We start from the raw sequence: 22,725 nt of genomic DNA on the forward strand, positions 1-22,725 counted from the left end.
TTGTTTAAAAACACGAGGAAGGTAAATGATATTTTCGAAGCTATAGGAATAAAATTATATTTAAAAAGATAAATGAAATTAATCCTTATGTATTTGCATTTGGGTATAATTTGGTCAATGTCCCATTTTGACATTATTATATATTTGCATCTACATGGTCTAAACGGTGCTAAAAAACAATCTTGTAAAATTTCTTCGTGCAGAAAATTATTCATATTGTATGTTGAATGGGATTAGATTATTTCATTATTAAAATGGCACAATTAGATAGATTATTTCATTATTATTGGTATTATTTATTGTTATTATTAGTATTATTTCTTTTTATTTTTTGTGGAGCAGCCGGATTCCAACATTATCTCTATATAGCCCTCTTAAACATTACAACTTAAAGAATCAAGTTGACTGCATCAAAATTGCAACTAAATTGGTTGCTTCATATACAAATTGGAAAAGTCGGATTACAAATTGGGGGGAAGAATTTTTTGAGAAATAATTGCTTATTCAGTGAAGGGGGGGATAACAAAGGAATGCTAATATTTTTTCAAAGGTCTTTTTTTTTTTCTTTTTTTTTTTTTTCCCCTGTCTTCAAACTTCAGTGTTGTATGTGTAGGAGCTCATGTCATTCCACGACAGGCTACATTTGATCTTCTTCTGTTGAGGTATATGGAACTTTGGTTCTTTAGGAATAGTTGGATTTTTCATTGACCTTCAAAAAACAGACAAGCAGGAAAAATAAATAAATCCTTTCAAAATGGAAGAGTTTCTGAATAAACCAGGATGAAGCTTTCTGTACCTTCTAGGAATGAAAGGCCTGTCAAAATAAGGCATGGGCTGTGCTTTTGGAACCAGCTCCTTTCTTAACCTTCTTATTTCTTCCTCTTGTGCAAACTGCAAAAGGAAGGAAAACCACCATACAATTATATATATATATATGAAAATACTACTACAATGGTATCAGATAAAAACATATAAAACTGTCTTCATAGTAAGTATACCTTCTGCTGCCTTTCTCTTTCTATCTTGTACTGCTCAATTAGCCACATTTTCTCTGCCACCTGTTTTTGTAAAAATATAAAGATCGAAAATGCAATCTCTTGAGTCTAATATAAAGAAGGTAAGAAGAAATGGGAATGATAATACGCATTAAAAACCTCCATCAATTTGAATACTAATATATGAAATACCAACCAGAAACTGAAAGCAAATTCTATAACCAAATTAAAGAAAGACATAAATAAAGACAGATGAATTTTTATAACCAAATTAGGAACAAAAAACATGATCGTCAGCCAAAATATAGACCAAGTTAAGTCCAAACTAGAGGTGAATTAGTGATAGGAAGTACAAAGTGAATTAGTGATAGTCAGCCAAAATCAGTTTTATGATTACTGCTTAGATTTCTCCTTCACATCTCTTACTCATATGAAACAACTTTCCCTGCAACAATTTCATAATGTGGAAACTATGCAGCATCAGAGTAATTGAAAATAAAATATGAGATCAAAGGAGCACCTGACTGTCAAACTCGGCACGCTCTACTGCCCGCACATCGCTGTGAAGCTTCAGGTCAACAGGCCTCGTGCTCTCTTTTACAGGAGGTTTTATTAGGCACTGACATAGCAAAAATCAAACAAATGGACATGTTTAACTCGCCTGATTGCACCATTACTACTTGTCATGCAATTTGAAAAACAAACCAAAAGTATTTAATTCTTCTATTATATTGAGCATTGAATTTTCAAACTCATGCCGATATTAACCAACCTCTGGTTCATCTGTAGTCCATGGAAGGCCCTGTGCAGCTGGAATCCGCAGCCTCTCCTCCTCTGTCATCATATCATGCAATTTCTTCATGAATTCTTCCTCTTTTTGTCTTCCCCTTTGCTGCAATAAAATCAAATTACCAAATTAATGTCACTGCAATTTAAAGTTGTGCATTCCCCCCTCCCTCCTCCTCCAAGATATTTTTTTTTCTTCATGTGTTTACCTCAGTTCTTAGCTTGAATGGTTTCTGGGAAGTGGCCTTGAGCTGCTTCTTCTTCTTCCATCTGCTTCCACCAAAAGTGGCAGATGATTCGGAGCTCTGAAACACAAACAAGAACATAAGATTTAACTGTTTACAAATCATCATTCCTTTAAACTGTCATTAACAACAAGGGCAAAAATAACAAAAAGCCTTACATTTCTTCTGCTCCTTCGGCCACCATTAGAAGTTCGGCTTGAGATACTAAAAACAGGCAAAGAAAGCAACCAACCAAGTCAAATGATCAAAGCTCAAATGCCATCAAAATACTGCTGTAATTAGAATAAGCAAAAACAAATATTTAAAAATAGATAAAACTACTATTTTTGTCTACCTTCCCAAACTGCTATCCCAAGAAGATGAAACCGAAGCTCGTGGATCCAAACCAAGAGTCTCAGAAGTCAAGAACAACTCAGATGGACAGAAGGAAGAAGATGAAACCTGTGCTTCATGAACATCAGAAGTTTGCATCCCAGGTAATGCCCACTTCATTGGCTTCTTTTTCTGTTCCATTTCCTTTTCCTTCTCATCCTTCTGATCTTCTGACTCATTCGTATTCGGTATGGAAAGGATCTTCTCGAAGGCCTTGACCAAAAACATCACTTTCCCATGTTCAGGCACGCTATTCCTTGCCTCTTCCAGCAGCTTCTCTCTCCTTCTTTTAACGGTCGAAGATCCGATCTGATTTGATGGATCGGACTCTGCCACTTCACCATTTTCGGACTCGTTCGTCGCGGAGCACTCAGCATCTTCTTCTTCCCCTGTTTTCCTCCCTTCATACCCATCTTCAATTTGAAGGTCTTGAATCATCAAACCCTTCTCTATTTCTTCTTCGAGTTCATTCTCAGCTCGATCACAACCACCCTTTGAAATATGCGATTCGCAGATATCTTCTCCACCGCAACTGCGATTCGCGAAGAACTCTTCCTGTGACGCCCTCAGATTCTTATAAGCCACACACAGACACTTCTTGGAATTACCACCACCACCACCAACAAACTTCTCTTTGCACTTGCAGGCAACTTTAGGAACCGCACTCTCTTTCTTCGAGTTCCTTTTGGCAACGACGAACTTCCTTTCCCGAATCTTGTTCCTCGGTGAAAAAGCAACCGGATTCGGGTGTTTCTTAGAGGCCGATTTCTGGGTCTTCGCGGATTTGATAGAGGGAGAATTCGAGGGTTTATTAGGGCCGGGAGAGACATTCGGGTTCAAATTCTCTGGGTATCTCGGAGCTTCTTGGTTCTTGGATCGAGATCCGTGTGGATCTTTCTTAGGAGTCGCTGTTGCTGCTCCGGCGTTCTTGCCAATCAAGTCCATCGGAGTTTGATCGGAAAAATGGGGGTGAACTCGCCGGAGTCAAAGTGGGTTTTTTTTTTTGGGTTTTGTGGATTTTTAGCGAGAGCGATAAAAGATTTGTATGTGTTTTTTTTTTTTTTTTTTTTTTTGGGAATCCGAAGAAATAATGAATGAGAGATTGATAGCGAGAGAGAAAAAGGAAAAAAAAACGTTGAGCTCTACACGCTCTCTTGTGTAACGGCTAGTTTTCTTGTAGGGTTTTGCCTCATTAGACGTTGGATGAAGAAATTTAAAATTGTTGTTTGGGTTTTGACCGTTGGATAATGTGATTAGGAGCGAGATAGTGGTGATTGGATTTGATTTTAACAACCGTTATGGCTGATTGGGCGGGCCAGCGCCGATTCACGATTTGAAACTTTACTAAAATGCCATTGGTTTTGGATGGAAATACGAATAGAGCCTAACCGTGGAATTTTTTTTACTAAGTGGGCTTGGCACAGAAGTTGGAACCTCAATATGGGCTTGCAATGAAAATTTTAAGATGGGCGTTTTTGAAAGGTTTCATGAAAGGGTTGTTCTTCTTGCAACCCATGAATTGCGACTAACATTGCATTTTACTGTAAAATCAACAAAAAGCCCCTTCCAATTTGATTATTTAGTCCGTCCAAAATTTTTTTTTATCAATCAATATGGTATCTGTTGACGAAATGGGTTAACTCAAATGATAAAATATTTTTATTTGTGTCAATGAAAATATAAATTTAAATTATATAAAAAATAAAAAAATAGATAGTTTGTATTTAGATAATTTATTAAAAAAAAAAAAAACACGGTATCTGTCACCACCACCTCAATGGACCACGTTTGCTTTGTTAGCAACATGGAAATCATTGACTTTTTTCTCCAATTCCTAGTCTACCATGGGCATGGCAGCGGTGAAGGTGGTTTGAACCATGGATGTGGTGGTGAAGGTGTTTTATGTGGATTATTAGTGGTAGGAGGGTGCTTACAAATGCGCATTCAACGGAGTATTATACTCCGGTTAAGCTTAAGAAAGGTGATTCTGATACCAATCAAACACTCCAGTTTAAATCTTGATTTATGAACAATTAATTAATTTTCGAATAGAATAAAATTCTCAAAAAAAAAAAAATTAATAATAAGACAATTTAAAGATTCAGGTACTCTATTTCCTATGAGCGGACCATAAGCACACACTTGGAAATCGCACTCAAGACTTGGCATTTAGGCTGTAGAAATGACACCGTTTCAAGCATTAAAAAAAAAAAAAAAAAAAAAAAAGTTCTCTGCAATTTATTGAAATTGCCAAATAAAACAAAACTGAAGTATTTGATGGGCCATAAAGAACATGATTGGGCTGGACTGCTAACTAAGACATAGGCTTGGCCCAAGCCTACATCAACTTGGATTGAAAATGTTACTCTAGGCCAGAATCCATAATAGGAAAAATATTAAAATTTTTTATTTTGACCAAAAAACTTCAAAACAAGAATTTAATATTCATACCTAATCCGTATTATAGAACTTGCTATAATGAACCATGTGAGGATCAAGAGTGGGTACTTTCCTCTATTTCTAGACGTGTTGCTCACCAGTGAACATCCAAATATATATATAAATTTTTATAACATAGTTGTTAAAACGTCCTAATTTTTTAATCTTTTGCTATTTTCCTAATATTTGAGGAATATATAGCTGAAATTACAATCCATTGAAATTGACATTGGAGTTCTAAACGCCCCTTGGAATTCTCCCCTAAAAACAAAATAGACCTTGAATGCACATGAACGTTGAACAAAATGATATTAAAAAAAACACCATTAGAGAGTACTTTGGAGCTTACTTGCAAAGACTTCATAACTTTTTTAACCCCCTAATATTGGTCAAGTCTAATTTTAATGACAACATTATTACATGAATAAAAAAAAACATTGACAATTATTTTCAACATTTTTAGCACATTGATATCTGTCAGCTTTGGGAGGTTTTCATTATTATGGATCATGATTACCATGACTACGAAGCTCTTTTCTTTCATATTTCTGAATGGCTTCAACCACACTCCAAAATTTTTTCTGAATCTTTAAGCAATATTGATCCTTCATCTTGAAGTTTGTCCTTTACACTTTAACAAGAGTGTCATTACCTTAATGCGCATACAAAATACATTTTACCAGTCAATTAGTTTTGCTCAGATTTTGTTACTTCTTGTCGATTTTCGTCCTTTTGTTAAATAAATAACCATATGCAACTTTTTATGCATTTGAAACTGATGCTCTACTTCTATAAAATTCACCACGAAATAAGAAAAATGAATTGTTCATTACTAAAACAGCTAACAAAATTTTCCTAGCAGATTGCCACTCTCATGGACATAGAAATGGAATGCCATGTTGAATCTTTAGTCACTTTCAAAACATTTGGGGGACCAATACATAGCAGCCACAGCCAATATCTGAAAATATCCCTGAGAAAATATCAGTTAGAACATTTCTGAATTTTAATCATACAAAGTAAAACTCTTCCAGAGTTAAATTTTAAAATATTTCTTTTAAGCACAGTATATATATATATATATATATTTTTTTTTTTTATGCTCAACTAAAGTCTAACTATATAGATTACTCAAGAAATTATTATTAAAAAAAGGACTCTAAAAATGGAAATGGAGATGTCTCTAAAAATGGAAATGGAGATGTACTAAGGCAGCAATAAAACAATAATTTAAGAGTTGTTAATTGTGGTTAATAACATCACCAAAAGAAGAATATCCATTATTACGTAAGAATCAAAAGCAAGCACTTTTCCAAGAAGCTCATGAAGTGGCACCAAACCAAACAGAGTGAATTTTGGCAGTCTCTAATTGATATGGTAAACGCGTGGAATATATCATATTGCTAAGCTGCTTTATAGCTGTTACTATAAAGTTAATAAAATTCCCATACTTGGGCTACGACTTTTCCTTTCTTGCATGTGCGTAACATGGGCTTTTATGTAAATTCATTTACATCATTTGGACCGCGTCCCGAACCGACTTTACAAAACTACCCTCCAATACATCTGCCACATGGGGAAGCCTTGAAGGAAATGTTTGTTCTGAGAGCTCCACAGCAACTGCTGGTCTATTGTACTGGTTTGTCTTTTTGGGAAATGATAGGGGTAGGTCTTGGATATGCGTTGCGTATTTAATCAACCCCCATCGGTGCTCTCCATCGTCGTAAGTCTTTTCTTTCTCTCTCCCTCTCACTCTCACAAACATACACAGCTAGAGCAGGGTTTCAGGAGGTAAACGTGACCTCAAGATTTCCAATCTGTATGCTTAATTTGCTTTATTTTTCTGAATGTTCCATTCAATTTTCCTTCATTTTCTATATGAATTTTGTTGATTATATATGTACGTATACGTAATTTATATAATTTTCTTTTTCTGATCTAAATTTGGTATTAGATTTCGTTTTCTGGGAGTCAATTTAGCCTTCTTTGTAAGAATGATATGCAGATCCCGTGCCCAATTTTCACTATTAAGCTTAATTATGTGATCAGTTATCGGATTAAGAATACGAAGTTGATTGGCAATGTGGATCTGGTTGAATTCTTGGAATATGTGTTATGATATCATTAGCATCAACATATCTGGAGCTGAAAGCATTCGTTTTTTAATCTCCGTTTGTCAGTTTCCACCTATGCTAGCTTAGATCTGATCTTGGCTTTTCTGCGTGTTTGTTAGTAGTCCGTCTTTGGTTTGGTAAATGGGTAGGTAGATGGTTGCCTTTAATTCTTCTTCTACCTGCAACAAATATTTTCCCCTTTCTTAAAGTGGTTCTTTTAGTTAATATTAGTGTGCATATTTTTCTGTTGAACAATTTTTTTTTATTGGTTATCTGAGGTTGCTCGGCGGGAAGAATAGGATTGAAATTTTTTGAGTCTAGTAGTCTAGATCTGGAAAAAAGATTTCTGGCAAACCACTCTGTGTTTGAATGTTATATTTGAAATTTGTCAATGAACGGATTAGATTATGATACTTTTATGTAAAAGTAATGGTGCTAGAAGCTGGTCTGGATTTGCCATCCTTTGCAATATAGTTTTCTTACTTGCTGATATATAGGAACCTTTGTTGTCGGCAGGTTATCGATTGATATAGGCAAACATGGTGAAGATCTGTTGCATTGGAGCTGGATATGTTGGGGGCCCAACAATGGCAGTCATTGCACTTAAGTGCCCGTCTGTTGAAGTGGCTGTTGTTGATATCTCTGTACCTAGGATCGCGGCTTGGAACAGTGACCAGCTTCCCATCTATGAGCCTGGCCTCGATGGAGTGGTGAAGCAGTGCCGTGGCAAGAACCTCTTCTTCAGCACTGATGTGGAGAAACATGTCTCGGAGGCTGATATCGTCTTTGTCTCTGTCAACACCCCAACCAAAACTAGGGGCCTTGGAGCAGGCAAAGCTGCAGATCTGACATATTGGGAGAGTGCCGCCCGCATGATTGCTGATGTCTCAAAGTCCGACAAGATTGTGGTTGAGAAATCCACCGTCCCAGTCAAAACCGCTGAGGCCATTGAAAAAATTCTGACCCATAACAGTAAGGGAATCAAATTCCAGATTCTCTCGAATCCAGAATTCCTTGCTGAGGGAACTGCAATATCAGATCTGTTTAACCCAGACAGAGTCCTTATTGGAGGCAGGGAGACCCCTGAAGGCCAGAAGGCCATTCAAGCATTGAAGGATGTTTATGCTCAGTGGGTCCCTGAAGATAGAATCCTGACCACCAATCTCTGGTCAGCTGAGCTCTCGAAGCTTGCTGCCAATGCCTTCCTGGCCCAGAGGATATCCTCTGTCAATGCCATGTCAGCTCTTTGTGAGGCTACTGGGGCCAATGTCAAGCAGGTGTCATTTGCTGTTGGCACAGACACAAGGATTGGGCCTAAGTTCCTCAATGCAAGTGTTGGTTTTGGCGGGTCCTGCTTCCAAAAGGACATATTGAATCTGGTTTACATCTGCGAATGCAATGGCCTTCCTGAGGTAGCAGAATACTGGAAACAGGTCATCAAGATCAATGATTACCAGAAGAACCGCTTTGTGAACCGTGTTGTTGCTTCCATGTTCAACACGGTTTCAAACAAGAAGATTGCTATTCTGGGATTTGCCTTCAAGAAAGATACTGGTGACACAAGGGAGACCCCAGCCATTGATGTGTGCAAGGGGCTATTGGGCGATAAGGCTCGGCTGAGCATATATGACCCACAGGTAACTGAGGATCAGATCCAGAGGGACCTTACGATGAACAAATTCGACTGGGATCATCCCCTTCACCTACAGCCAATGAGTCCCACCACCGTGAAGCAAGTTAGTGTGGTTTGGGATGCCTATGAAGCAACAAAGGATGCCCATGGTGTTTGCATCCTGACTGAGTGGGACGAGTTCAAGGATCTTGATTTCCAAAGGATATATGACAACATGCAGAAACCAGCATTTGTGTTTGATGGCAGGAACATTATTGATGTGGACAAGCTGCGTGAGATTGGCTTCATTGTGTACTCGATTGGTAAGCCTCTGGACCCATGGCTCAAGGACATGCCGGCCGTGGCATAGAACAGATGTGCAGTTGGAGCTGCATGTTTTGGAGTTGAAAGAATTATAGCTTGAGACAGTCAGTTCAATTCTTTACGGATTTTTTATATGGGTTTTTTGTTCATCTTACTTTCCCATATTGGTAAGGATAAATTTCAAGTTTTGGTGAAAGTAAGAAGCTCTATGTTTTGCCTTGCATTGAATTCGATGTTCCTAAATGTCTTTTTCTTCTCTGTCAGAAGACGTGATATGATATTTGTTTGTTCCAATCTATTATTATAATTAGAATGATGAAATTCTTAAAGCTGTTTTGCCTCATATTCTATATCAGCCAGAATGTATTTTTGTTTTCCCTATTCCCTTATATTAACACGTCTCGACATTTTTTTTGTGGTATAAATGCAAAAGACGGTTGAAAAATCTACCATTTTTCTTGGTGATGATGGATGTTCTACCTCAAATATCAGACAAATGTCGGTGACAACTTACAGGGCAAATGCATTCCACTTTCTAGTATTCGAATGATTTTCTAATGACTTTTGTGACTTTGAAGGAAAACAATTCATATTACTGATTTCCACTAGCATCCTGTCCGACATAATATTCATATAAATTTTTTAAAATCATGTATACATGTACAATTTTGATCATACTAAAAGTTTAAATAATCCTTTAAAAGGCATATTGTAGAGCAGAAAAAGGTCCATGCCTGTAATAAAATAAAAAAAGACTCTTTGATATGGATCTAGTTATCTAAGGGCTCTAACGGGTAGTGATTTACATAATGTTTTTGTAGACTGTTTTAGTGGAGTAGAACGACTTGCAACCATAGAGGGTTTTATTTCTAGCAAGTGGCAAAAGAGGAAGAACAATGTAGCATAAAAAAGAAGAAAAGAAAAACAAACGGCATCATAAGTTTTGGGCTAATTACTTTTCTTTTAAAATCATATGTATTAATGTGTGCCCATAGCATCATATCATTGGAAAATGTTTTAACAGGTTCGACTCTTCATACTCATTATCTACCCTAAAGTTTCTCACCGTGGGGGCAAATAGGCGGTGATCAAGGCACGTCTCTCTTTCCTCTTTTTTTATTTTTATTTTTGTTTACTATTGTTTTGAACAGAAAGACGCTAGAGGGAAAAAAAAAAAAAAAAAACACTATTTTTTTTTTTTTTGCTGAATAAAAAAAAAAATACCTCCTGTTAGTATCATAGGTAGGAAGCTGTAGTCCTGCGCTATGCGACATTGTGGCATGAGATCATCTGAGGCAATAACAGGGTTTGTCAATATTCAAACCTCAACTTCTAAATCCGCAAATGTCAAGGTTAAGTGGTTTCCTTCTGCTAAGCTACCATCTTTGGTGATGAAAAAAAAACATTCATTCAAGAGTTAAGTAGGAATTTCATCCTCCACAAATAGAGCTAAATAGGAAATTTAAACAAGACTTTGATTTTTTCCTTCTTTGGCAAGCAAAAGTTCCACAATAAGTGAGGAACCCACATCGTTTTTTTATATAATTGAAACAAAGTTGGTTAAATAATATATTTTTATACTTACAACTTAAAAAATTTCGTCTCCTCTTCTTTTTAGATTATAATTCATTAGTATAATTCTGATTAAAAGAATAAGACATTTATTTTTTTCATTATCCCGAGATGGGGTATGCACATCTTATTATTGTTACTTATATATATATAAATATAATTTTGATTTGTTTAAAACATAATTCCTTACCATCTGATTCAAACTTAACCAATAATATATATAGTTTTGATTTATTAGAAAAATAGTTTTTTTAGGAATATGTTGTCAATAAATTATTACCTATATAGTTTTGGTTTATTAGAAAAATAATTTTTTTAGAAATATGTTGTCAATAATTTATTACCTATGCATATTACATGCACCATCAACTTAATTATTTCAAAAGGTTATGGAAAAAGAAAGAAAAAAAAAATTTCTTTCAAAAGATAATTGATTGTTCCTATCTAAAAACAATAGAAATATAAAATTACATGTACATAAATGGCAAAAAGATTTCTTGGCCGAAGAAAAAAAAAAACAAAAAAACTATGATATCGTTAAATCCACAATCTACTCTATTCTTAAAAAGTTTATTTTTATTTATAGAGTTAAAATATATATATATATATATATATTTTTTTTTTGGCTGGGGTGAACAGTTGGAGATTTGATCCAATCTTCAATTGCTTTTGGTATTAATCACTTTAAAACCTATATAAAATCATGTTAAAACTATTATATTTGTGATACCTAAGACAATATCTCATTGTAAAATTGTTTAGTTCTTCTTGGGATTTCAATTGTTATACCTTCCATTTTATTGAATTAATCGATGGCAATGGTTGAATTTCCCAAGGAAGCTATTTTCCATTGTGTACTTGCCCTTTTACTGTCTCATTTTATGATCCAGAAGAAGGCAGCATATTTATATATATATATATATTTTTTTTTTCATTTAATGACTTTTTTTTTTATAAATCATTTATTTTTTGGGAGAAATTTAAAAAGTAGTTATGTTGTTAGATACGGCATCGTTTTGCAGAAATCAGAAAAATATATTGTATATTTTTAAATTTTTTATTTATTACAAATAGATATTATTATATTTATATTTTTATAACTACGTAAAAATATTTATTTATAATTAAAAAAATCTCAAAAATTATACAGTATAATACATCCAAATCAAAATTATAGATCATAATTTATCCACGTGGCAGATACCCACATTCTTACCAAAATTTCTCTGTCACTGTGATTTATGACATTCACCTGACAGATTCTTTTCCTATATGGCATCCAAAACCAGAATCACGGTGGCATGGACCGTAATTTTCCACAAGATTCTCACCTCTTTTGGTAATATCGACCAACCGAAAATGTTGCAATCCTTGGAGCGCGAAACCAAAACCATAATAAAATGGCAATAAAACCGCGAGCTCCAAACTTTACTCTTTTTGGTCAATTTCACCGATCCCCGATCTCTATCGTGTTTTTCTCTCAGATTCCTGCATATTCATCTATTCGATTTTAAATTCAATATTCTATTCATTCAATTCGCATCTTCCTCTATCTATCGATTCCAATTGTGTCTCCCGCCGTGTCCTCGATCTGATTCTAGGGTTAGGGTTTTTGAGAAATCTTTGAAACTTTTTCGATCTCGAATCTGTTTTCCTTATTCCGTAAATATTTGCAGTTTATACTAATTTTTCGATCGAAATTTTATCTTCGCTGTTTGAAATTTTCCGTTTTTCTTGTTAAAAAAAAAAATTCAAGTGCAAAATTTTCTGATCTTTTTCTCCCCCCAATATTTGTAAAATTCTTTATTTTGAGTTTAATTGCTGTGGATAAGTTTTAAACTTTTGAAATTAGGGATCTAGAATTTTGGGTGTTGAATAGGGTTTTGTACGCTGGTGTGTGATTTCTTCGTCTCGTGCTTTTGTTAATTATTTGGACGGTGTTTTTCCAGGTAAAGAACAACTTCTTTAGCTAAAGTAATTGGTGTTGTATAAAATAAAAATTATTATTATGTTTTGGACAACTTTTATTAGTTATGGGATTTTTAGTGTGCTTGGTGGGCATTTATGTAATTCAAATTGTTTGTTGAAAAAAAATTGTATTTTTTTTGGTAATAGGTGAAGGAAATTGCTTTTTTTTTTTTTTTTTCGGTTGAAACCAGGTTTAAAAAAAATACTGTCTGTTTGTGTACGTTTTATTTATTTATATCTCTTTGCACTATATAGTATGCTATTTAAAGTGCTTGTTTGTTGTAATAAGAGAAAAAGGGGCATCTTTGCCGTAAAATTTGTAATAGGAAAGACCACGCAGGGTCATGACTTTTCTTTTTCATTGAACTTTACATCTAGTCCTTTTTTCAAGAATATGTAGATTTTTACTTTATATATGTTATATATATATATATATATAATACGAGATGTATAAAGAATGAAAAATAATAATAATAATAAATAAATAAATAAAAATAAAAGAAGAAAAGTAAAACCTTTTTTTTTTTTTTTTGGGGGGGGGGGGGGGGGGGTGTCCTCTTTCAACCATATATGTGGAATCATATGTGTACGAAATACACGTTAATGGATCCCAGTATTTGAGATTTTGGACGCTTGGGTTAGAACTTGATATTGGTTATTTAAGTGGCTGCACAAGGGTGCTAGTGGCGAGATAAATGTGGATGCCATGTTATATTGGGTACTGATGGTATAAACATGTCTTTTGAGGGTTTTCCTAATAGGTGTTTCTGTTGAAAAATATTACGTTATTTTGTAGTTTATCCCTCCCCCTTTTTGGTTGTGATTGGTTGTTCTTAATTTGAGTTATCTGGAAGGTGAAACTCACTGAAGTTTATTATTATTATTTTTACTATTTTCAGAAGTTTCTGTTATTCTCTCGCTTTCACATGCAAGCCGTAGATGTAAACTCTCGGCCGTGCATAATAAAGATCTTTGTGCATTTTTAGTATGAACCAATATTTTGACGAAGTCAACTCTTGCGGTGGCAGAGAAAAAAAAAAATGATAAACAAACGGCCTTTTGGTGATGAGGATTCTTATGAGGTTGCTTGTAAGCACCAAAGACAATTAGAATGTACTGACGAGCTTTCGCCAGCTGTGGGTGTCATTTCATGTCAGAATATTACTACAGGTATGAAAAGTTGATGTGCTCATTTGTAATTAAGCAGTCAGACAGGATGTCTCTTGATTAAAGACAAGTCTATCCTATTTGGTGTGGTATTATGTATATTATGAGCTTTCAAGGCACATTCTGAACTCTGAATCTGAAAGTGCGAATAAGGTTTATACAACATAATCTGAATCATTACCTTTATGCATCCTGGCCTCGTGAAGGTAAATTGGCATATTTAAACATAGAATAAAACTTAGGATTCCAATTGCTATTGTCTGAAGAGATTCTGAAATTGGTTAAATCTATATGATCATCTGGCTTGCAAACTTTTCTTTGAATCTATCATTTTGGCTTTGACCAAGATGCTTGAAATGATTAGAGTGTTGCTGATCCTCTTATGTATAGAGCTTGGGATTGAAAAACTGCTTTGAGCTTTTAATAACTTGTGTTTTTTATATTGAAAATTGCATGAAACGTAAACTAATGGTTCTTATTACCATATTTTTTACCTTTGTGTATTTAATGTTGCAACTGACATATTTTCAATATTAAGATGATGAAGGTGACAGCAACGTTAGAAAATTTCAAGATGAGACGAGGTTTTCAAGTGATTTGGTCACTGATGTCTCAAAAGAAACCTACAAAGAACAGCCTGACGTTGCTGTTTCTGGTAGCATTTCCCAGTTTTTGCTGGTCAACAGCTGTATAGCTGAAGATGAAGTTGGGTCAGAGCCAGTAGCTCACCTATCATTTTTCCCAGGATATTTTGAACACGGACATCATCTCAAGGCTTTACTTCAATCAGATGAGATGTATTCATCTCCAGTCGATTATCCTCCTCGAAAGCCTGTTTCTATAGGACCAGAACATCAAGCTTGTGTCCCAGAATGGGACCAATCAGGTTCAAACTCTTCAGATCCTTCAGTCAAGTCAGATCTTCAAACTAACTTCTTACCGGTATTGGATTTGGGGTTCATGAATGATAGGGATGAGGTGAGGATGATGGGTACTTGTGTTATACCCATGCCTGGCCTTGAAGCATCTCCAAATCATTGTTTTGAAAATGGTGGAAGCAAAAATGATTGTAGCTGCCTTGACAAGGGTTCTGTCTGCTGTGTGAAGCAACATATCACGGAAGCAAGAGAGAAACTAAGAGAAAACATAGGGCAGGAGCTATTTGAGGAGTTGGGCTTTTGTGAGATGGGAGAGGATATTGCTAAGCAATGGACTGAAGATGAGGAGCATACCTTCCTTGAAGTTGTCCTGTCAAACCCTGCATCATTGGGTAAGAACTTTTGGGACCATCTGCCAGTGGTGTTGCCTTCCCGAACGCATAAGGAGCTTGTGAGCTATTACTTTAATGTCTTCATGCTTAGGAAGCGTGGTGAGCAGAACAGGTTTGACCCACTGAACATTGATAGTGACAATGATGAGTGGCAAAAAAATGAACTACAAATGCCTGAGGATGATGAGGACTCAGTTGTGGAATCTCCTATTAATGAGGTAGCTCCTGCTTATTATCAGGAAGACCATTTAGAGGAATGCCATGGAGACACTGAGGAAAGAGATGAGTTAGATGCTTGTAAAGAGGGTGCCCATGTGGTTTGTAGAGTTGGAACGGATGAAGAGGATGGAGGTGATGTAGATGATGTATCGGGTGCTTGTATGAAAAATTCACCTGGTGATTGTGGTGGTGACTGTGAAACTAAACTTCTGTGTAAGATTCCTAGCGATAACACAGAGGATTATGATATTCAAGATGATTCCTGCACGTCGTATGAGTATCAGCGAGACAGGGTAGATCTCTGTGGTCCTCTTGATGAGGGGATTCAGGCAACTGATGTAAGAAACTGCAGTGTTGAATAACATGCTCACTTTCTTGATATTTTAGACATAAGCTGCTGGGGTACCTCCATGAACCCTGCAATCATAAAGCTTAGAAGATAATTGAATAAAATATGTAGGCGTCTAGATTCACACCTTGTGCTTTCTGACAAAAGTTGTTTGCTGCTCGGGGATGTGAAGATGGCAAAAGTCAGATGTTATCTGCAGTAGAAAAGCAGTCTCTCAGTTGGCTGGCCCTCCTTTAATGAGCTAGGCCAGCATTAAGTGCCCAGGTTCTAAGAAGTCTTTTGACATCAATGCAGATGGTGAGGCAGGATTATTTTGTTGGTGACAGATAATTCCCCTTTGAAAAGAAGATACTCTTGAAATTTAACATGTGTTGGAATATCACAAGAAGAGTTTTCTTTTTTTTTTTCTTTTTTTTAATTGGTGGTTGATGTCCAAGAGTGTGTCAAAAGGAACTCTCATGGAAATTTGCCTTCAGCATGCAGGTTACTTGCAAGAAGAAGCCCATCCTTTTCCTCTTCTGGACCAGTCTTCCGTACCTCGACTCTACCATTAGAAGGACAAGGTGTTTTTATTTTTTATTATTATTATTATTATTTTTTTGTTTTTTTCCAAGTTAATAAAATTATAAGTTTGTTACACGGCTTCACTTTATATTTCTCTTATTTAAATATACACATATCTAGGAATTGAGTTTCTTTTTCCCTTATTCATTTCTGGTTTTGGCAGTATATCAACATTTAAGAATATGGTCTTGCTTTTTAATGTCATTAATAATTATATTATACACTAAGCCGAGCATTTTTTGGTGGTCGGTATTTATTTTATTTTTAAATTGTTGCTGGGAATCCATAAGGAGTGGGATGGCATTTCCTTGCTAAGTTCCAACTTTTCACAATTGAAGCATTATTTTGATTGGTCTTTGGCGCTTTATCTCAGAAGTATATGGTTCTTGGGTGGTAATCATGCATAAACCATTTGAATTTTCCTACATCATGGCTGGTTGTCAATAACTTTTCATCTCCATGTAATTGGTGCATGCTAAGTGGCTGTATTTGCTATGATTTGACCCTAATGGGGATGCAATCAGAGGACTTGACATGTACAAACACCCAAATACATCTCTGTATTGTTTTTATTTGTTCCAGGAATTGTAAATAATAAAATTGAAAGGTTTAGTGCAGCTATATAGATGGTGACCAAACATTGGAAAGGATTAAATCCTTCCTCCTTTCTTGTATTTGGATAATCTAGGTGTAACTGCATTAGGTCGCAAAAGACAACCCTGGATCTCAAAAGCAGACAACAAAAAATATTAATGTCAACGATTGTTTTCTTAGAGCGAATAAACTTCTGGTAGTGTGTTTTTGTTCTTGGGAATGTGCCCATTTTGAGTTTTGGTTATTGGGTTTCCAGCAAATAATTTCTAGTGTCTGGCATTCTTTTTGATGCACAATTTAAACCTCCAATTTCATTTCTATGGTAAAGGCGAATATTCACCCAATCAGGCAGAGAAATAGGGGGACCAATTTCGTTTTTTCGCCTCTTTTTCTGTCTTTCTGAACCATTAGATAGAAATTGGTATCCTCCATAAATATCCTTCTTTTTCAGTCCAAATAAGAGGTAGGTGACTTGTTTCCTGGATTTCTTCTTCTTTTCTTTTTTTTTCTTTTTTTTTTTTTCTTTGCTTCTTGAATGATAACCAGAGTTTGTCATATTATAGAGCTGCTTCAGATTAAAATAACAAAGCAGCCTCTCAATCCTAAAGTCTTAACAGCCTAAGCTGGGCTCTATCTCTATGACTACGCCAATTAAACAATTATGGCTGATGAAATAATCAGTGGATCGGAGAGTCAACTTCTTAAACAACGCAGACCTTGTTTTGCATCATCATACTAACAAGATAACATAATTTAAACATAGAGTGAGGGCATGCTTTGTCATCCAAAATATAATATACCTTTTTCTCCCCCCAACATTTAGAGGCAAAAGATGTATATCACAAATATTACTTCTTCTTTTTTACACAAAAAAAAAAAAAAAAAAAAAAAAAAAACTTCTTTTTTGGGTCTTGGAAGAAATACTATTTAGACAAAAACAACAAGAAGAAAAATATTTAAAATTGTTAAACAACGACAACAAAAATATTTAAAATTGTTAAGTTTAGAAAAATATTTGCCCCCACTTTAATCTTGTTTTAGTCTGCTACACAAAGTGACAATTTTCTTTTGGTTCATAATAGTTTGTTTTTATATATAATACCATACACTGTGCATTTGTTTGTCTCTTTTGAGTGTATGTGTATGCTACACATCCAATACCTTAACTAGAATTTCAATACATGGTATTTAAAATCACTACGGACATTATACTTGGTGAAAACCTCAACAACCGATATGAAACTAACTTGTTGCACACCTTTTCCATACCATGTTGGATATGATATATGATGTGAGATTGCTTGCTTTCAACATACACAACCGAAAATGACCCTTCACTCTCCGTTAGAGAAAGACAGAATAATGTGTATATATATTATTAAAATTTATTGTTTTTGTTTTCCCTTCTAAAAGTTATTGTGAATGATTTTTTTCTTTGTTGCTCTTTCTGATTTTTAAAAGCCTATACCCACCTTGATTATGTCACATTTTGCAATTAGTTTGGTTGAGAGTCTAGTTCATATTGATTTAACTTAATTATTAACAAATGGTTTAATTATTTATCACCATCTAGCACCGAATATCAACAATGTAATTGAATATAAATGTAGTTCCAAGAAGAATTAGAAAATTTTCTTTTTCGCATTATCAATACTAAAATTTGAACTCCTAACCGATTTTTTTTTTCCCCATAAAGTACCACACCGTAATGCAATTTTATGGATTTTTTTTTTTTCTTTTGGTATTTTCTCAACAATGTGTTAGCGTGTGTATCAAACTCGTTACTTTTGAATCAAGTTACAAGGAATAAAATATTTGCAGCAATTTTTAGATGACATGAATGACTACTAAAAACCTACATCTTTCACATAGTTAGAGAATTGTCCAAACAAGGCCTCAATCCCAAAAAAATAAAATAAAATAAAATAAAAAGAGCACCAAGGAAGCGAGTTAGAAAGTTTTATGTTAAAAAGCAAGTGGAAGTGTTTCTGGATTTTAAGGTTACTTTCCATGCAAGGATTTGCTTCTGCCTACCAAATATAGCATCAAACTTTAGAGAGAGTGTGGTTTTAGTGAGAGAAAGAGATCTTCATACGTGCTTCTTTTTGTTTTTTTTTTTTTTGCTCTTATTTTTTACTGCCATAAAACAGTGGTGGCAGAGAACAGACGGTCGTCCTTCCCCAATTGCTTCGCATATTTCTAGTACGCGAGAGAAACAGAGCCATGAAAGTTCATTTGGAGTAGGACTTTTTGCAGAAAAAAAAAAAGCGCAGATCTTGTTATTGTCCAGAGAGAGACAGTGGAAAACCCCGAATGGGTTTTATTCTCCAAACACATGGAAATAAAGAAAAGAAAGCAAAGCAACCTCGTGATCTTCTTCTGAACCTTGGTCGATTCTGATCTGGGTCTCTCTGTTGCATTCCTCTGTTTCTTGGGCATTTGTTTTGTTTGGTGGGTCTTCTTTTTGGAATGTGGTGGAAAAATTTCAACTTTCCTGGAAAATTTAGAGCTTTCGCTTCGATTTTTGATCTGGGTTGTTTCTTTTGTTCGTCTCCGTTTTTGGTTGGTAAATGAATATGATGAAGCAAGATCAAGAAAAGAGGCATTTCTGCAAGCTCTGCAACAAGAGCTTCACGAGTGGGAAGGTATTGGGAGGTCATATGAGGTCGCATCTAGCTAAGAAGAATTCAACAAAAACAGAGAAAAAGCTCAATAAGATCACCATGGATTATGAAGGAGGTGGTGGGGCTTTTAGTTACGGGCTAAGAGAAAACCCCAAAAAGTCTTGGAAATTTTCAGGCTCAGAAGTAGAAGAGGGTGTTCCAGGGCAAGAAAACCTCTGCAAGATTTGCGGCAAAGGGTTCGCTTCAATGAGAGCCTTGTTTGGTCATATGAGGCATCATTCAGGGAAAAAAAGAAAAGGTGTTATTGGACTTCGATGCAAAGAATGTGACCAAGAGTTTGAATCGCTGAGAGCTCTCACTGGTCACATGAAGAGCCACCACGCAGAAAGAATTGGGGTCTCCAAAAAATCAACTGCCATTTCAACCTCCCAGAAGCTCTTTGGGGATAGCCAGTATGGCTGTGAAAACTCGGGGCTGATACGGAGGAAGAAAAGATCGAGAAGATTAAGGTACAAGGTTTCTCCAAATTCTTCTTTTGCTAATAATCTGAGTGAGAATTCTTCATATGTTACTGAATCTGAGCAAGAAGTAGTGGAGGTTGCTGTGACCTTGTTGATGTTGTCTAGAGGTGTACGGAACCGGGATGGATTTAGTTCGGTCACCGAGTCTTCTGATAACAATTCTGCAACTTTTGAGGCCAAATCGGCGAATCAAACTCACACTCTGGTGACTAATGGTGGTGGGAATTATGTTTCTGATGATGATGATGAAGCTTTCAAGATGAAGAAACCAAGGCTGGAGAAATTGAAAGTTTCTGAGTTTAGTGAAAATGATTCTGGGTTTGTTAGTGATGAGGGAAAGATTGTGAAATTGGAAGTTTCCATCGATAGGTTTTACAAAGGTGTGCACAAGATGCCCAACCTGGATGATGATGATACTGAGAATAAGAATGGAAGTCATGAGGGGATGAGGATGATGAACATTATAAACCCCTTTGAAGTAGAATTACACGAGAATTTCACAGAGGGAATTAGATTGGATCAAGCTGGTTTAGGATCTTTGAAGTCTGGTTTGAGAAAGAAAGCCAGGATTGGTGCCTGTTTTGACCAACTCATAGGAAGTCCTTGCGGGCCTTCAGCATCTGAAATCTTTGATGGTTATGGGAGGAAAAATGAATACAAGTGCAGGATATGCAGCAAGATTTTCCATTCACATCAGGCACTTGGAGGCCACCAAACGATTCACAGGCCTGCTAAAAATTGTCATGCATTGCAGATTGATGACCACCCTGAAAGTTTCTGCAACACCAAAACATTTTCTGAAATTGAGGCTGCTTCCAAGGTTGGTCACAAGTCTGAATTTAATGGGGATTCGATGGTGGAGATGGATAAAGTAACAGTAATGACAAGCTGCGAGAGTAAGGAACACAAATGCCCTATCTGCTTTAAGATTTTTGCTTCAGGCCAAGCTTTGGGTGGTCACAAGAGAGCTCATTTTGCTAAAGATTCGGAGGCCGGAGAAGAACAGATCAGTTTACTGAACCAAGAGCTTTCTGATATTTGTGATAAGGTAATTGGTTTTGATGTCAGAATTGAGGATGAGGCAAAGGCTGATGTAGAGCTCAAATCCTGGTGGGTCAAAAATGATCAGAAGCATGAGCTGCTGCTGGGTCTAATACCCAACTGAGAAAACTGACTAGCTGTGACTTACCTTCAAGTTTTCCAGTGAATTTTACGGCTGGTTCAAGGATAACTCGTACAGAGGTAAAGCTAGCTTTTGGTGCTCTTGGCGTATAAATGACAATCCCATCGATTTTTTTTCTTTTTTTCCCACTTTGATATTTTCCAATCAGAATGATCCATAGTTGCAAAGTTGAAGTTGGTTGATAAATTCTGGGGCTTCGAAACAGCAACTGAAACTTTTTGTCCTTTTGTGCACTGTAGAGTTTTGTTCCAAAATTTACCAATACAAGCAGATAGGAAGAAGAATTTTTGTTTTTTTTTTTTGGGGGTTCCTTCTATTTCTTTTGATTGAATGATGGACAGAACAATCGCACTGTTTTGCTGTTAATTCCCAAGTATAGTAGCTCATGCTCATTCCTTTGCTGTTTCTGTTCTTATTTTTCTTTTGGGTAGCGCTGATTCTTGGCCTTTTGGATTAGGACCATCAAAAACAATTAAATAAATGAATAAAAAGATGTCATTGAAGCTTCTCAAACCGCAGTAATTTTCAGATTAATGCTTTTACCGAACAGACCCCCAAAAAAAAAATTAAAAATAAAAAATTAAAAAAAAATGAAGCAGGACAGAAGAAGCTGAAGTGGATTCATTAGCAGCCTTACATGGAACTGAAGTCGGTGACCCATAAAATATATGTGAAGTTTGCCAACGGGGGGTGGTGGGTGGTGGGTGTATTAGTTTAATGGAGACAGAATTGCCATGTGTTGTCGTTGATTAATTGCATGGTTTTGGAAATTACTATAAAACATCATGTGATTGTGAAATGATCATGTGAAACTTGGATTCAATCTCGTGAAACTTGGATTCAATCTCAGTGCTCTGGCCATGTGCATGCTCTCTGTGAAAAATCTTTTTAACTGAAGTTACCGTTTCCTTTGTTGATCCACTCGATTTGCCACCACAACTTCATCTTAAAAGCCCATTTGCTTATCTATGATCTCCTTCTTATTCCTATGAATTGCTTTGTGAGTCTCCATAATTGGCTTGTTTCTATGATATTTATTTTACTTTCCTTGTCTATAAATAAGGTGTTAAGCATTGGATTGGACTTATGATCTAAAGCTACATTCTCACAAATTGTCCGACTTCCCAAACAGAAACCCCAAAATCGTAGACCACACTCTTAGATCTCCAGCACAGAAGAAATGCCCTACCCAGGCTGAGTGAGGAACCGGCTCATTAAGGCTCTCAAAGTCCAATGGTCCAAATGGGCCCATTAAGCAAGAAACCCCAATGACCCAAATGACAGTTGTTAATGGCGCAATTAGTATAGCAGGTGGGTTACAATGCAAACAAACCTTTAATCTGCCAATTTTCATTTCGAATTTATCTCCCAATGTTGTTACAGGGTATCCCTTAATACACTCAAATGGCATTGAAAACTCGGCCATTACAAGTCAAATTTCCACATTGCGAGACACTAGAGCTCAAACACTTGGAATGGTGACACTCGGAAGAAGTGACTAAATAAACTAAAAATGAAAATAAAGATGGTTCAATCTGCATAAGAAGAATCTGGAAGGACTGAAACTAGCATTCTAACCAATGACCTCTATTCATTTTAGACAAATCCATCGTCATATACAAAAAATATGAATAATTAGAATAATAAGCCAAATACATTCATTTTAGAAGCAGTGACTTTATCAGTTTATTCCAAAAGCAATATGATGATCCTTGAGAAGCTCCAGGAAAACTTGTATCACCACATTTGTCACTATAACATCGTATTTATACTTTAAGAGTGTCAATCTTCCCAATTTCTGTTGTTA

General features: G+C 35.8%; 4 protein-coding genes across 9 annotated transcripts; 3 read left to right on the forward strand and 1 right to left on the reverse strand.

Annotated features, from left to right (window-relative positions):
- Nucleotides 1-388: 388 nt before the first annotated feature.
- On the reverse strand, nucleotides 389-3,697 carry LOC107415902 (microtubule-destabilizing protein 60). Its single transcript, XM_016024315.4, has 8 exons — nucleotides 2,361-3,697; nucleotides 2,185-2,230; nucleotides 1,991-2,086; nucleotides 1,768-1,887; nucleotides 1,516-1,614; nucleotides 999-1,058; nucleotides 797-891; nucleotides 389-709 (listed from the first exon to the last, which is right to left on the reverse strand). Exons 1-8 carry the CDS (start codon nucleotides 3,341-3,343, stop codon nucleotides 589-591), a joined length of 1,620 nt encoding a protein of 539 aa, XP_015879801.2. The 5' UTR covers nucleotides 3,344-3,697; the 3' UTR covers nucleotides 389-588.
- Nucleotides 3,698-6,429: 2,732 nt separating this feature from the next.
- LOC107415933 (UDP-glucose 6-dehydrogenase 1) lies at nucleotides 6,430-9,216 on the forward strand. 3 transcript variants are annotated; one of them, XM_025072579.3, is made up of 2 exons: nucleotides 6,430-6,560; nucleotides 7,468-9,216. In XM_025072579.3, exon 2 carries the CDS (start codon nucleotides 7,491-7,493, stop codon nucleotides 8,931-8,933), a length of 1,443 nt encoding a protein of 480 aa, XP_024928347.1. In that variant the 5' UTR covers nucleotides 6,430-6,560; nucleotides 7,468-7,490; the 3' UTR covers nucleotides 8,934-9,216. The 3 variants fall into 3 exon arrangements, with proteins under 3 accessions (XP_024928347.1, XP_015879845.1, XP_015879846.1); XM_016024359.4 differs by having other exon boundaries at nucleotides 6,472-6,628; XM_016024360.4 differs by having other exon boundaries at nucleotides 6,508-6,656.
- A 2,575-nt stretch (nucleotides 9,217-11,791) lies between these two features.
- Nucleotides 11,792-16,143, forward strand: LOC107415952 (uncharacterized). 4 transcript variants are annotated; one of them, XM_048471550.2, is made up of 3 exons: nucleotides 11,792-12,408; nucleotides 13,327-13,597; nucleotides 14,142-16,143. In XM_048471550.2, the coding sequence occupies exons 2-3, from the start codon at nucleotides 13,468-13,470 to the stop codon at nucleotides 15,443-15,445; spliced, it is 1,434 nt and encodes a 477-aa protein (XP_048327507.2). In that variant the 5' UTR covers nucleotides 11,792-12,408; nucleotides 13,327-13,467; the 3' UTR covers nucleotides 15,446-16,143. The 4 variants fall into 4 exon arrangements, with proteins under 4 accessions (XP_048327507.2, XP_048327506.2, XP_048327505.2 ...); XM_048471549.2 differs by having other exon boundaries at nucleotides 11,796-12,408; nucleotides 13,414-13,597; nucleotides 14,133-16,143; XM_048471548.2 differs by having other exon boundaries at nucleotides 11,796-12,408; nucleotides 13,456-13,597; nucleotides 14,133-16,143.
- A 2,252-nt stretch (nucleotides 16,144-18,395) lies between these two features.
- On the forward strand, nucleotides 18,396-22,416 carry LOC107415907 (uncharacterized). Its single transcript, XM_016024319.4, has 2 exons — nucleotides 18,396-20,977; nucleotides 22,051-22,416. Exon 1 carries the CDS (start codon nucleotides 19,161-19,163, stop codon nucleotides 20,898-20,900), a length of 1,740 nt encoding a protein of 579 aa, XP_015879805.3. The 5' UTR covers nucleotides 18,396-19,160; the 3' UTR covers nucleotides 20,901-20,977; nucleotides 22,051-22,416.
- The last annotated feature ends 309 nt before the right edge of the window (nucleotides 22,417-22,725 follow it).

This window comes from Ziziphus jujuba, chromosome 4 (genome assembly GCF_031755915.1).
Source record: "Ziziphus jujuba cultivar Dongzao chromosome 4, ASM3175591v1".
NCBI classification, from domain to species: Eukaryota; Viridiplantae; Streptophyta; class Magnoliopsida; order Rosales; family Rhamnaceae; genus Ziziphus; species Ziziphus jujuba.